Consider the following 16,041-nt stretch of genomic DNA (forward strand, 5'->3'; position numbering starts at 1 on the left):
CGCTTTTCACGCCCACTTCCGGTAAATAGTGGTGTCATTAACATTAGCATTTACACGTTTTTTTCTCTGGAGAATCTAAGTACATTTTCTAATGTAAAAATGTGACGGACCAATATTATTATGAAGCAAACAAGATGGTAAATCAGCTCGAACATATAGAACAAACCTTACCTTGAGAAAACAAAAGTTGTAGACTTCTTAAATTACCTCTGTTAACATGTAGCGTCTATGGAGTGACGTCACGCTATCACCACTAACCCCGAAAGGGGGCGTATTAAGGGGGGCGGGGAAATTCTGTGAGATAGGCTTATTCAGGTCGTTGGCCGGGACCACTGTGAGAGGGGGGGGAGGAGTTATGTTAATGAGCCTTCCACTTCAGGTCGTTGGCCGCCACCACTGTGAGAGAGGGGGAGGAGTTATGTTAATTTAAACGTCCACTTAGTTTATAGTCTTTATTAAAGTAAAGGTTTATTTTGTATTGTCTCCTACCTTTAACGGTTATCTTGTGCTCTCCGTTGGGCTGAGGCTGGATGTCCACGTGCATGACCACCTCCCCCACCGCATCCACAGACGCTGTGCACGCACACACACACACACACACACACACACACACACACACACACACACGCACACACACGCACACACACACAGGTTCATGTTAACACGTGCATGACCACCTCCCCCACCGCATCCACAGACGCTGTGCACGCACACGCACACACACAGGTTCATGTTAACACGTGCATGACCATCTCTCCCACTGCCTCCACAGATGCTGTGAAGTGTGAACACGCACACAGACTTAACGTTGTGTTTGTCCGTGTGTGTGTACGTGCACGTGCGAGCATGTGTGTGTGTGCCTGCATATCAAACTGACAGCAAACACGCACACACACTACGTGCTACATGCTACGTGCTACATGCTACATGCTACATGCTACGTGCTGCATGCTACGTGCTACATGGTACGTGCTACGTGCTACGTGCTACATGCTACGTGCAACATGCTGCATGCCACGTGCTGCATGCTACGTGCTACATGCTACATGCTACGTGCTACATGGTACGTGCTACGTGCTACATGCTACGTGCTACATGCTACGTGCAACATGCTGCATGCCACGTGCTACATGCTACGTGCTACATGCTACATGCTACATGCTACATGGTACGTGCTACATGCTTCATGCTACGTGATACATGCTACATGCAGGACAGTACTGTACCTCTGTTCTCTGGCTGCGTGTCTTCATTGGCAGTGTACCTGATGCTTTTACCTCCGAACACTAAGACAGACAGACAGACAGACAGACAGACAGGAAGATTATACATTACAATTTAGGCATTTAGCAGACACTATTAATCCAGAGTGATTTACAGTAAGCAAGAACAACACATGGTAATACATCAAATACGTAGAAATAGTCATCTAGCATCGTCAGTAAACCAAGAACCTATCATCAGCCTAACTGTAGAATATCCAAAGGAAATCAATAATCTGTACATTGAAACTACGCACACTATTGACCTCTGTCCTGTGGTGACCTGTTCCTATGGTGTGTGTGCCGTGCGTGAGCGTGTGTGTGTGTGTGTGTGTGTGTGTGTGTGTGTGTGGTTACCCTGTTTGCTCTGGGACAGGACAAACTTCCGTATCAGTTTGTCGGTGGCCTGGGTGTAGAGGGACAGCGCGTAGCGCAGCGACTGCAGGTCGGGGCTCTTCTCCAGGAAGGCCTTCTTCAGACCCACACCGCCTGCGTGGAAGTATTGCTGCGGAAAGGACGGAGACACGGTTTATAGTGCCTTACGCATGGCGTGCGTGCCTGCGTGTGTGTGTGTGCGTGTGCGTGTGTGTGCGTGTGCGTGTGTACCTTAATAGTGTCCAGTGCCAGTTCTATGACCGCACACTGTTTCGGGGTCAGAGCCTTGGCTTCCTCTCGACCCATGTGCTCCTGGAAGACAGACAGACAGACAGACAGACAGACAGACAGACAGACAGACAGACAGACAGACAGACAGACAGACAGACAGACAGACAGACAGACAGACAGACAGACAGACAGACAGACAGACAGACAGACAGACAGACAGACAGACAGACAGACAGACAGACAGACAGACGCCTCTGTTAGTTTTCTTTTTCCAGACAATTTAATTTTTCCCTCAAATATCTTTCCTTATTGGAAGCCAGGCGGCTGGCCTAGCAGTATAAGACCAATTCTTTAGATTTATAAGACCAATTCTTTAGATTTATAAGACCAATTCCTTAATGTTTTATTACCTTAAGTTTGGAGAGCTGGCCCAGGTCCTTAGCAGCGTTGAAGATCATCTGGGTGCCCTGCGGACAAGAGACCACACAGCAGATTGAGAGAGAGAGAGAGAGAGAGAGAGAGAGAGAGAGAGAGAGAGAAGAGGGGGGGGGGGGGGGGTGTATAGTGCCGAAAGTGGTATGTATGGTAGGCGTGGTAGGTATATTCTATAACTTATAATTGGCTGTTGATGGTGACGTAATTATGATATGTTTCAATGTCGGGGGGGTAAAAGGTAATACTAGTATGTCATCTGAAACCTATCTTAATTACGTCACCATCAACAGCCGATGATAACCACGCCTACCATACATACATACCACTCCTGGTCCAGCCAACCACGATACTTGCGCGCTCTGCTTGCGCAAGTAACTCGCCTGGCCCAGCCTGTGTGGTTTCTGGTCTAGAGGGGCGGAGAACAGTGACGTCACCAAATTTGGAGCGACGCCCCTCTGCACTGTTATTGGTTAGAGAAGTACAAGATGTCTCCCACTTCCAATATGCCAGATCTTCCAAAGGGATTCCCCAGGCTTTTATTTTTGAGACGAATGCGAAAATAAAAGCCCGGGTATCGAGGCTACATCAAAATAAAAGCTTGGGTGGCGAGGCTACATCAAAATAAAAGCTTGGGTAGCGAGGCTACATCAAAATAAAAGCCTAGTTACCGAGGCTACATCAAAATAAAAGCCTGGTTACCGAGGCTACATCAAAATAAAAGCCTGGGTGGTGAGGCTACATCAAAATCAAAGCCTGGGTGGCGAGGCTACATCAAAATAAAAGCATGGGTGGCGAGGCTACATCAAAATAAAAGCCTGGTTACCGAGGCTGACTGACTGAGACGCTAGTTCCACCCCTAGTGTGTGGAGTGACCCTGGCTGGGGTCACTTGACAGGGTGGACTGGACAGGGATATGCGGGGGGGGGGGGGGGGGGGGAGGGGGGGGTCGAGCGGGGAGGGTACAGGGTTCATTGCATTTTCAGGACATTTCCAGGCAACGACAGACAGACAGACAGACAGACAGAGGGCACGTCAGGGCCAAGGAGACTCATAGGAGAGGAGAGTGACATGAGAAGCCAAATTCCAATAGCCCAAAAGATCTCGGCCACTCGCTCCCACAGACACACACACACACACACACACACACACACACACACTCAGACCAGCACGGCGGTGTTGCGGTGAAATTGGTGACCTGATAAATGTGTGACCATCTTGTGGACTTCACAGAACTTACATGGAGGTCTTTAAATACGTGTCCTGAATACCGCTAGGATGACCTCTGATAATAAACAAACAGACAATGATTTACGTCAGGAAACTGACGTTATGCGATTGTCTACACGATTGTCACATATTTCAGCAGGTCACCAATTTCACCGTAAATGGTAAATGGTGTATTTATATAGCGCCTTTGCTTTATTCAAGGCGCTTTACAAACGTATAGCAGATTGTGCATTACATTCACACACCGATGGCATGGCAGAGGAAACCATGCAAGGCACCAACCTGCACATCGGGAGCAATTAGGGACACTATTGACACTAACTCTGGGGGAGCCCACAGGGTTCGAACTGAGGAACCTTGTGGTTCCCATCCGGCCGCCCTACCCCCGAGCCACCGCCACCCGTAACACCGTCATGCTGGAATTATAGCGTGTGGTCGAGATTTTGGGTATTCAGCTATGGACGAGAGTTCATGGGCTCTGTGGAAGTCTTGTTTTTTTTAGGAACAAGTATCACAGAACATGGTCGGGTGGTGTAAAACAACACAGGGGCAGTCTCTTTAGTGCACCATGATCCATCACACATGCACCACCTTGACACAAGGGGGCGCCAGAACAACGCACGTAGGAGGAGGTTCATCCGAGTCAGGCTGCAGTTCATATACAGACAGACAGACAGTGGTGGAAAGTAACTAAGTGCATGTACTCAAGTATTTTACTTGAGTACACTGTTGAGGTATTTGTAGTTTACTAGAGTATTGCCACTCTCCAATACTTTTACTTCTACTCCGGGTACATTTCAGAGTATCTTAGAGAGTAGCCTACTTTTTACTCCACTGGAATTGTGTGATATATATATATATATATATATATATATATATATATATATATATATATATATATATATATATGCGGCCATTTGAAGATAGCAGATCTACAAGCTCACAATGTGTTGCGATGCGACACATTGTGAGCTTGTAGATCTGCTATCTTCAAAAGATTTTCATACATTTGGACATTTTGGAAACTTGAAAAAGGACATTCTGGCAGAATGAGTACTTTTACCATGTGTTACTTGTAAGTACATTTTAAATCCAATACATTACGGGACATAGTTTTACGTACCAGAGTATTTCTATGTTGCTGAATTGATACTTTTACTTATAATTAAGTACAAAATGCGAGTACTTTTACCACCACTGACAGACATACACACAGACACAGACACAGAGACACAGACACAGACAGACAGACAGACAGACAGGTGGGAGCGGGTCTGTTTCATTACAGTTGGAGCCTCAGGGGGGGGTGGGGGGAGTTGTTGCTCCAAACGGCATTTCGTTCATGCTTGTATACACACACAAACAGACCGACACGCGCGCGCACACACACACACACACACACACACACGCGCACGCGCACGTGCACGCGCACGCGCACACGCACACGCACACACACACACACACACAAACAGAATATACTTACAATAACCTAATGAGGAGAAGAGAGAGAGACAGAGAGAGAATGGGATAATGTCAGTGTAAAAAAAATACTACGGATGTTTGAGGTGCAAATATATAACGTTTTGTGTACGTGTGTGTGTGTGTGTGTGTGTGTGTGTGTGTGTGTGTGTGTGTGTGTGTGTGTGTGTGTGTGTGTGTGTGTGTGCGCGTGTGTGTGTGCGTTGGCGGTTGTATTTTTTAGCCTGTAAAGTGGAAACCAGACCAAACTGCCACAGGGGGAGACAAAAACAACCCCATATCAGTGTGGCCATAACAGGCGCTAGTTGTATGATCTGGGTCTACCTGCTGTTCTATACTGAGACACCAGAGGGTGCTAACGTACCGTGGTGTCAGTGAAGGTAGGCAGGACCACCATCTTCTCCATAGTGTTCATCACCAGCTTCCAGAGCTCCTTCAGGACTCGCTTCAACACCGTCTTCTCACAGATCTTAGCGAACAGAGACAGCCTGGAACGCACGCACGCACGCACGTACGCACGCACGCACGCACGCACGCACGCACGCACACACACACACACGCACACGCACACACACACAAGGACACACACACACACACAGATAAGCGCACGCACACAGACACACATACAGTACATCAGCGGTACTCTACTGTAGGCTACATATTAGAGTCGAAACGTCTTCACACGCACACTGGAAACTTCACAGAAAAAAACTATCTGAAAAAGTGTCTGCGAATAATAAATGTTAGACATCAGACGATGTGAATGTGTCTCGTTCAAATATTCACGGGGAAACGTCAACGTCAAAAGGACGTGAAGAGAAATTATACAACAAATTAATTGCATTTCTATAGCGCTTTTCCAAGCGCTTTACAGTGGTTCATTCATTCATACATTGGGAGGTGAAGCGGCGAACAGTCAACGCCAGCGTCCTCACTTCCCACATTCAGACACCAATGGTGGCGACCTCACACCGACCAACTCATTGGAGGTAATGTGAAGTTCAGTGTCTTGCCCAAGGACACTTCGACATGTGGACAGGAGGAGCTGGGATTCGAACCGCCGACCCAGGGATCATTGGACGGACCTGCTCTACCTCCTGAGCCACAGCCGCCCAACAACAGGTATCACAAAGCAATCTGATTGGTTGAAATAGCCATCTACCCGTGCTTCAAACCGACATGATGGAACACCTGGCGCTGGGGCCTCTAATCACGTTAAGTAAATAACTCCACACTCCGCAGTCTGCACCTCGTTAGCCTCGGAAACCCAGACGTTTTTATTTCCAGGGAGGAAAAAAAAGTCTGGGGCCGAGTCCACTTCAATTCGGTATAGAGTAGCAAACGTTGATCACTCTCTGCTGATTTCTGATCGTCTGCACCTTTGTTAAATTGACGCACACGCGCACACACGTACACACACTCCTCTCTCTCTCTCTCTGTCGCTCTAATTAATTAGTCTCATGTCGCGCAGCTGCGTCTATAGATTCTCCCGGCGGATCCTGTCGGGAGCTGCCGATGCCATAGAAAGCAGAGGTGGACCCCAGGCTAGCCTACTGGAGGAGGGAACCCCCCAAAAACCACACACAGCCAGTACCCTGTGGATGGATTATACTGTACTCCTACTGTACGATACATGGTTGGAAGAAGAGGATGAGAAGGAGAACGCAAACCCAACCAAAACGATCGATGCGTTACATTTGTCAAAAGAAGACCTCGGTAAGTTAGAAAAGTCTAGAATGAAGTCAGTGCAGCGAAGTCAACTGCTCTGGTAGCGGAACTCGACTACGTCTCGTTCCTGACCTCATCACTGTGACCTCATCACTGTGGTGTTAATGACCTCATCACTGTGGTGTTAATGACCTCATCACTGTGACCTCATCACTGTCGTTCCAATACTCACGGTAAACCACATACACCCTCTCGTGTAATATTGCTCATAATTAACGTCGTTAGGTGTGGTTGATGTTGTGATCAACTCACGACTCAAACAGCAGTTTAAATTAATGCCAATTAAACGCACAAAATAAACGATCCGGTACAGCATGTGTGGGTTTGTGTGCATGCGTGCGTGCGTGTGTGTGCATGTGCGTGTGTTTGTGTGTGTGCGCAATTCTCACTTGACATCCAGGAAGTCCATGATTGGTCCCAGGACATTGTCGGCCTCCTGAACCACGCTGCCATTGGCCGGCACCGTTTGACCTTTGACCTGAGCCAGGATGTCCCCCATCTGCCTCACGTTGTCCTCGATCTGAGGCTGGAAGCTACACGCACGCACGCACACACACACACACACACACACACACACACACACACACACACACACACACACACACACACACACACACACACACACACACACACACACACACACACACACACACACACACACACACACACACACACACACACACACACACACACACACACACACACTTATTAATATCATCATTATAAGATCATATTTTAGCTTCTTGTCTTTAGTAGTGCGGGCATTTAATATGCAACATGGATTTGAACGAGGCGGCTACTGTATTTGCAGCTTGTATGTATTCTTTGCAACGGGACATTATGTGGTCCATTTAGGCTGAGGAAACACTCCAGCGTCTGCACGGACCAGGGCGTTCACCTGACAAATAGGTGAGGTGTTTTATTCTGAAGTTAACTCACCTGACAGCGAATATCCTGCTGAGGTCGTCCATCACCACGTTGAGTTTATTCTGAAGTTCCTTCAGGAAGTCACTGGCCTCCAAGTTGAGCTGCAACACATGACGCCATTGGCTGATGAGTCTACAGGTCACGCCCCGTACACACACACACACACACACACACACGCACGCACGCACGCACGCACGCACGCACGCACGCACGCGCACGCACGCACACACGCACGCACACACGCACCCCCTGATGAGGTCATAAGGTAGTGATGATGTCACAGGGACTTACTCCTTTCCCTCCCATGGCCTCGAACATCTTCTCCAGCTGAACTCTGAGCTGCTGGATGTTATTGATGATAATGCACGGCTGTAAGACACAGAGAGAGGACATGTTATTGATGGTAATGCACGGCTGGAAGACAGCGAGAGGACATGTTATTGATGATAATGCACGGCTGGAAGACACAGATAGAGGACATGTTATTGATGGTAACGCACGGCTGGAAGACAGCGAGAGGACATGTTATTGATGATAATGCACGGCTGTAAGACACAGAGAGAGGACAAGTTATTGATGGTAACGCACGGCTGGAAGACACAGAGAGGACATGTTATTGATGATAATGCACGGCTAGAGGACACAGATAGAGGACATGTTATTGATGATAATGCACGGCTGGAAGACACAGAGAGGACATGTTATTGATGATAATGCACGGCTGGAAGACAGAGAGAGGACATGTTATTGATGATAATGCACGGCTGGAAGACACAGATAGAGGACATGTTATTGATGGTAATGCACGGCTGGAAGACAGATAGAGGACATGTTATTGATGGTAATGCACGGCTGGAAGACAGAGAGAGGACACGTTATTGATGGTAATGCACGGCTGGAAGACACAGAGAGGACATGTTATTGATGGTAATGCACGGCTGGAAGACACAGACAGAGGACATGTTATTGATGGTAATGCACGGCTGGAAGACACAGACAGAGGACATGTTATTGATGGTAATGCACGGCTGGAAGACACATACAGAGGACATGTTATTGATGGTAATGCACGGCTGGAAGACACAGATAGAGAACATGTTATTGATGGTAATGCACGGCTGGAAGACACAGAGAGGACATGTTATTGATGGTAATGCACGGCTGGAAGACACAGAGAGAGGACATGTTATTGATGATAATGCACGGCTGGAAGACACAGAGAGGACACGTTATTGATGGTAATGCACGGCTGGAAGACAGAGAGAGGACATGTTATTGATGGTAATGCACGGCTGGAAGACAGATAGAGGACATGTTATTGATGGTAATGCACGGCTGTAAAATACACATCAGGAGCAATCAGGGGCTCAGAGTCTTGCTCAAGGACACATCAACACTAACTCTGGGGTTGAGCCCACAGGGTTCGAACTGGGAACCGGCCTTTCTACCGCTGAACCACTGCTGGCCATCCAACTATCAGAATAATGATTGCAATCGTGATTTAGGAGCTTCGAGGTTAAGGACTGAATCTGAATGTTGTACAGTAAACGGTCATGCAGCTGTTGACTGTTTTCTTAAACACGTACATTTGGTCAACCAACACTTAGGGCATTCGCTTCTAGTCATTTTTACTAGTTGACTAGTTGCCTAGTTTACTAGTCGACTATAGTTGTTTAACTACCTATTATGTAAAAACAAAATTAATTCAATATTTGTACATTTAAAAACTGTGTACATTGGTGACTATAACTATCATCTACCTGATCTTGAGGCATACAAGAAAACTATTTAATTTTCTTTCTTATCAACTTGTCAACTAGTACCAAGAAGGTCGACTAGTGGATGTACTAGTCGACTAGTTGCTTAATGCCCACTTTAATGCCCACGTAATGCCCACGTAATGCCCACGTAATGCCCCACCTACCACTTTCTCCTGGCTGAACACTAAACCGTCTATCAGCTGTTGACTGTTGACTGTTATATAAACATCATTTGGTTCACCTACTGAACCGTAAACCGTCTACATCAGCTGTTGATTGTTATATGAACATTATCTGGTCCACCTACCACTTTCTCCTTGTTGACGTGGTTGTGGAAGTCTTTGGATATGATGTCTGCGTAGGACAGGAGGACGTTACCGATGGTCTGGGACGAGACGAGAGACACACACAGTATAGGGTCAAACCATCTGACACATTTAAACCTGCAGTCCACTAGGCTACTTTTTGTGCTATAGGCTTAAGGCCCGCCCACCAGGCTTAAGGCCCCGCCCACCAGGCTTAAGGCCCCGCCCACTAGGCTTAAGGCCACGCCCACCTTGGCGAATCTCTTCATGTACTCGCCGACGATCTGCGGGTCGGGACACTCCAGCTTCCTGATGATCTCGAAGCTCTGGTTGAGCTGAGAGAACACGTCCACCACGGAGCACGAGAACAGAGCATGCTCCGACGTTACCTGGAACTGGAGACGGGAGAGGGAGGGAGAGAGAGACGGGAGAGGGAGGGAGAGAGAGACGGGAGAGGGAGGGAGAGAGAGACGGGAGAGGGAGGGAGAGAGAGACGGGAGAGGGAGGGAGAGAGAGACGGGAGAGGGAGGGAGAGAGAGACGGGAGAGGGAGGGAGAGAGAGACGGGAGAGGGAGGGAGAGAGAGAGATGATTCATATTGACACAAAAATACCACATAATTACAAGTACACTATACGAGAGGAGACAAATATTTAGCCCATAAAATCTCCATTCCTACTCTCACCTATTATATGGTCATGAAGTGTGGGTCATGATGACCGAAAAGATCGCGGCCAAAATGAGTTTTCTCCGACGGGTGACTGGCCCTTAAAGATAGGGTAAGAAGTTCAGTCACTCCGAGAGAGACTCAGAGTAGAGACGCTGCTGCTTCGCTTGGAAAGGAGCCAGCTAGTTTGGGCATCTGGTTAGGATGCGTCTCGGGCGTCTCGCTAGGGAGGTCCTCGAGGCACGTCCCACTGGGAGGAGACCCCGGGGCAGACCAAGGACCAGATGGATTATATCTCCACTGGGAGGAGACCCCGGGGCAGACCAAGGACCAGATGGATTATATCTCCACTGGGAGGAGACCCCGGGGCAGACCAAGGACTAATAGGTTGTTCTGGAGAGGGAGCTCTGGAGATCTCTGGTGGAGCTGTTCCCCCCCGCGACCCGACTACAGATAAGCGGTTGAAAGTAGCCAATCTAACTACTGAGCCACAGCTGCACTAATGTATTAAATCACCTTCCCCCAATATACCTCCAGAACATGGACTTGGCAACATCCCTGATCTCAACATCCCTGATCTCCATTCTGAGTTAGAACAACATCCCTGATCTCCATTCTGATTTAGAACAACCTCCCTGATCTCCATTCTGATTTAGAACAACCTCCCTGATCTCCATTCTGATTTAGAACAACCTCCCTGATCTCCATTCTGAGTTAGAACAACATCCCTCATCTCCATTCTGATTTAGAACAACCTCCCTGATCTCCATTCTGAGTTAGAACAACATCCCTGATCTCCATTCTGATTTAGAACAACCTCCCTGATCTCCATTCTGAGTTAGAACAACATCCCTCATCTCCATTCTGATTTAGAACAACCTCCCTGATCTCCATTCTGAGTTAGAACAACATCCCTCATCTCCATTCTGATTTAGAACAACATCCCTGATCTCCATTCTGAGTTAGAACAACATTCCTCATCTCCATTCTGAGATAGAACAACATCCCTGATCTCCATTCTGATTTAGAACAACATCCCTGATCTCCATTCTGAGTTAGAACAACATCCCTGATCTCCATTCTGAGTTAGAACAACATCCCTGATCTCCATTCTGAGCTAGAACAACATCCCTGATCTCCATTCTGAGTTAGAACAACATCCCTGATCTCCATTCTGAGTTAGAACAACATCCCTGATCTCCATTCTGAGTTAGAACAACATCCCTGATCTCCATTCTGAGTTAGAACAACATCCCTGATCTCCATTCTGAGTTAGAACAACCTCCCTGATCTCCATTCTGATTTAGAACAACATCCCTGATCTCCATTCTGAGTTAGAACAACATCCCTGATCTCCATTCTGAGTTAGAACAACATCCCTGATCTCCATTCTGAGTTAGAACAACATCCCTGATCTCCATTCTGAGTTAGAACAACATCCCTGATCTCCATTCTGAGTTAGAACAACATCCCTGATCTCCATTCTGAGTTAGAACAACATCCCTGATCTCCATTCTGAGTTAGAACAACATCCCTGATCTCCATTCTGAGTTAGAACAACATCCCTGATCTCCATTCTGAGTTAGAACAACCTCCCTGATCTCCATTCTGAGTTAGAACAACATCCCTGATCTCCATTCTGAGTTAGAACAACATCCCTGATCTCCATTCAGATTTAGAACAACATCCCTGATCTCCATTCTGAGTTAGAACAACATCCCTGATCTCCATTCTGAGTTAGAACAACATCCCTGATCTCCATTCAGATTTAGAACAACATCCCTGATCTCCATTCTGAGATAGAACAACATCCCTGATCTCCATTCTGAGATAGAAAAAAGGCCCTTCTATCCAAAATGTTTGACGACAGTTAGATCGAGTCAGGAGCTCAATCAGGAGCCATCAGTCAGTGATGTCGACGTTAAGTGGAAGGAAGTGCTCTGGAGGAAGAGCTAAAGGCTCGTATTCCTATACAGGAAGCATTAATATCAGAGTGACCTGGGTGGGTTCAGACTCTTCCAGTCGTTAGCACAGACCTCAGTCATTAATATCAGAGTGACCTGGGTGGGTTCAGACTCTTCCAGTCGTTGGCACAGACCTCAGTCATTAATATCAGAGTGACCTGGGTGGGTTCAGACTCTTCCAGTCGTTGGCACAGACCTCAGTCATTTATATCAGAGTGACCTGGGTGGGTTCAGACTCTTCCAGTCGTTAGCACAGACCTCAGTCATTTAGCATTATATCAGAGTGACCTGGGTGGGTTCAGACTCTTCCAGTCGTTGGCACAGACCTCAGTCATTTAGCATTAATATCAGAGTGACCTGGGTGGGTTCAGACTCTTCCAGTCGTTGGCACAGACCTCAGTCATTAATATCAGAGTGACCTGGGTGGGTTCAGACTCTTCCAGTCGTTGGCACAGACCTCAGTCATTAATATCAGAGTGACCTGGGTGGGTTCAGACTCTTCCAGTCGTTAGCACAGACCTCAGTCATTAATATCAGAGTGACCTGGGTGGGTTCAGACTCTTCCAGTCGTTAGCACAGACCTCAGTCATTAATATCAGAGTGACCTGGGTGGGTTCAGACTCTTCCAGTCGTTAGCACAGACCTCAGTCATTAATATCAGAGTGACCTGGGTGGGTTCAGACTCTTCCAGTCGTTAGCACAGACCTCAGTCATTAATATCAGAGTGACCTGGGTGGGTTCAGACTCTTCCAGTCGTTAGCACAGACCTCAGTCATTAATATCAGAGTGACCTGGGTGGGTTCAGACTCTTCCAGTCGTTAGCACAGACCTCAGTCATTAATATCAGAGTGACCTGGGTGGGTTCAGACTCTTCCAGTCGTTAGCACAGACCTCAGTCATTAATATCAGAGTGACCTGGGTGGGTTCAGACTCTTCCAGTCGTTAGCACAGACCTCAGTCATTAATATCAGAGTGACCTGGGTGGGTTCAGACTCTTCCAGTCGTTAGCACAGACCTCAGTCATTAATATCAGAGTGACCTGGGTGGGTTCAGACTCTTCCAGTCGTTAGCACAGACCTCAGTCATTAATATCAGAGTGACCTGGGTGGGTTCAGACTCTTCCAGTCGTTGGCACAGACCTCAGTCATTAATATCAGAGTGACCTGGGTGGGTTCAGACTCTTCCAGTCGTTAGCACAGACCTCAGTCATTAATATCAGAATGACCTGGGTGGGTTCAGACTCTTCCAGTCGTTAGCACAGACCTCAGTCATTAATATCAGAGTGACCTGGGTGGGTTCAGACTCTTCCAGTCGTTAGCACAGACCTCAGTCATTAATATCAGAGTGACCTGGGTGGGTTCAGACTCTTCCAGTCGTTAGCACAGACCTCAGTCATTTAGCATTAATATCAGAGTGACCTGGGTGGGTTCAGACTCTTCCAGTCGTTAGCACAGACCTCAGTCATTAATATCAGAGTGACCTGGGTGGGTTCAGACTCTTCCAGCCGTTAGCACAGACCTCAGTCATTAATATCAGAGTGACCTGGGTGGGTTCACTCTTCCAGTCGTTAGCACAGACCTCAGTCATTAATATCAGAGTGACCTGGGTGGGTTCAGACTCTTCCAGTCGTTGGCACAGACCTCAGTCATTAATATCAGAGTGACCTGGGTGGGTTCAGACTCTTCCAGTCGTTGGCACAGACCTCAGTCATTAATATCAGAGTGACCTGGGTGGGTTCAGACTCTTCCAGTCGTTGACACAGACCTCAGTCATTAATATCAGAGTGACCTGGGTGGGTTCAGACTCTTCCAGTCGTTGGCACAGACCTCAGTCATTAATATCAGAGTGACCTGGGTGGGTTCAGACTCTTCCAGTCGTTGACACAGACCTCAGTCATTAATATCAGAGTGACCTGGGTGGGTTCAGACTCTTCCAGTCGTTGGCACAGACCTCAGTCATTAATATCAGAGTGACCTGGGTGGGTTCAGACTCTTCCGGTCGTTAGCACAGACCTCAGTCATTAATATCAGAGTGACCTGGTTGGGTTCAGACTCTTCCAGTCGTTGGCACAGACCTCAGTGACCTCAGTGACCTGGGTGGGTTCAGACTCTTCCAGTAGTTAGCACAGACCTCAGTGACCTCAGTGACCTGGGTGGGTTCAGACTCTTCCAGTCGTTGGCACAGACCTCAGTCATTAATATCAGAGTGACCTGGGTGGGTTCAGACTCTTCCAGTCGTTAGCACAGACCTCATTTCAGTCAGGCTAGACCGGTGGCTTTCAACCCCCTTTTCATATTTTTATTGTATTTATTTATTTATTTGACAGGGACAAAGCTCATTAATCAACATGTCAGTTTTCACCTCAATGTAAATGGACCAGAGTTAGCCATAGCTAAATTTCATCTGTAGTCCCTGAGCAGGCTCTTAAAAAATGAATGATACAAAGAAAGACAGTGTATAGTGTGCCAGCACACAGCACCATGCGGTGATGCCATGTGTGCATATGTGCCAGCACCCATGACACTATATCCATACAAAACACAATACAATACAGTACAATACAGGAACAGATCAACATGTTACAACATTTGAGCCACCATTTTAGTCTCTCAGAGACCCTTATTCATATTGTGTTGTCATTACATAAGATTCTGTCCACAATTCCACGCTGTATTGATGCATCATCATCGGAGAGGCAAAATAACAAACAATAATGTCCTACATTCTCTAACTGTGTAGTTAAATTATTTAACAATAATTTAACTCTTCTTGTAAATTAGAACAAGTGGTGTGTTCTCTCTCTCTCTCTCTCTCTCTCTCTCTCCCTCTCTCTCTCTCTCTCTCTCTCCCTCTCTCTCTCCCTCTCTCTCTCCCTCTCTCTCTTCCTCTCTTCCTCTCTTCCCCCCCCCCCCCTCCCCCTCTCTGCTGACTCAGGCGATGAGTCTATTTTGTATGGGAATATCTATTTAAAGCTGTGCGTTGATGTCTACACGGTGTGCATGTGTGCGTGCGTGCGTACTTGTGTGCATGCATGCGTGCGTGTGTTTGTGTATGTCAGCTTGTTTTTGGAGCTTGACTGTTGCAAGACACCAGGGGAAACAACATCCCAACAACCACTAACCTCCACCACACAGATACAGTAATACTAAATGTCAGATGACAATCCGAAAAAGGCTATTTTAACTGCAATTTTCGTCACCCGATACCAAATGCATACGACAGAGCATCCGTCAGGCCTTACGGGTTGAACTGTATGATCACTAGGCATCCGTCAGGCCTTACGGGTTGAACTGTATGATCACTAGGCCTTACGGGTTGAACTGTATGATCACTAGGCCTGACAATTACACTCATCTGTCAGGCCTTACGGGTTGAACTGTATGATCACTAGGCCTGACAACGACAGAGCATCCGTCAGGCCTTACGGGTTGAACTGTATGATCACTAGGCCTGACAATTACGCTCAGATTCTCATGGATTGGATATAGAGATGCATCGGAAATCGATTTATAATCCAATCGCCCTTAATGATCACGTAGTTTAAAAATACAAAAATCACACCTGTGTGAAGTGAGGGGCGCTCTTATCATCGTACACCAACCATTCATCGTCAACGTGAATTGAATCATTGTGTAGGCAGTGTTGTACCCGAACGCGTTCAAAGAACGATAGTTCACGAACG

General features: G+C 47.2%; 1 protein-coding gene across 1 annotated transcript in view; it reads right to left on the reverse strand.

The window, feature by feature from the left end:
* The window catches only part of LOC306927304 (protein unc-13 homolog A-like), a 39,988-nt gene that overhangs the window by 5,673 nt on the left and 18,274 nt on the right, over positions 1-16,041 (reverse strand). Inside the window, exons 17-27 of the mRNA XM_079507013.1 lie at positions 9,981-10,124; positions 9,732-9,809; positions 7,956-8,033; positions 7,677-7,765; positions 7,127-7,270; positions 5,374-5,497; positions 2,279-2,335; positions 1,869-1,949; positions 1,620-1,767; positions 1,227-1,286; positions 490-573 (exon numbers count right to left, since the gene is read on the reverse strand). Coding sequence (XP_079363139.1) covers positions 490-573; positions 1,227-1,286; positions 1,620-1,767; positions 1,869-1,949; positions 2,279-2,335; positions 5,374-5,497; positions 7,127-7,270; positions 7,677-7,765; positions 7,956-8,033; positions 9,732-9,809; positions 9,981-10,124 — 1,087 coding nt within the window. The remainder of the gene's footprint in view (positions 1-489; positions 574-1,226; positions 1,287-1,619; positions 1,768-1,868; positions 1,950-2,278; positions 2,336-5,373; positions 5,498-7,126; positions 7,271-7,676; positions 7,766-7,955; positions 8,034-9,731; positions 9,810-9,980; positions 10,125-16,041) is intronic.

This window comes from Electrona antarctica, assembly GCF_951216825.1.
Source record: "Electrona antarctica genome assembly, chromosome: 1".
NCBI lineage: Eukaryota > Metazoa > Chordata > Actinopteri > Myctophiformes > Myctophidae > Electrona > Electrona antarctica.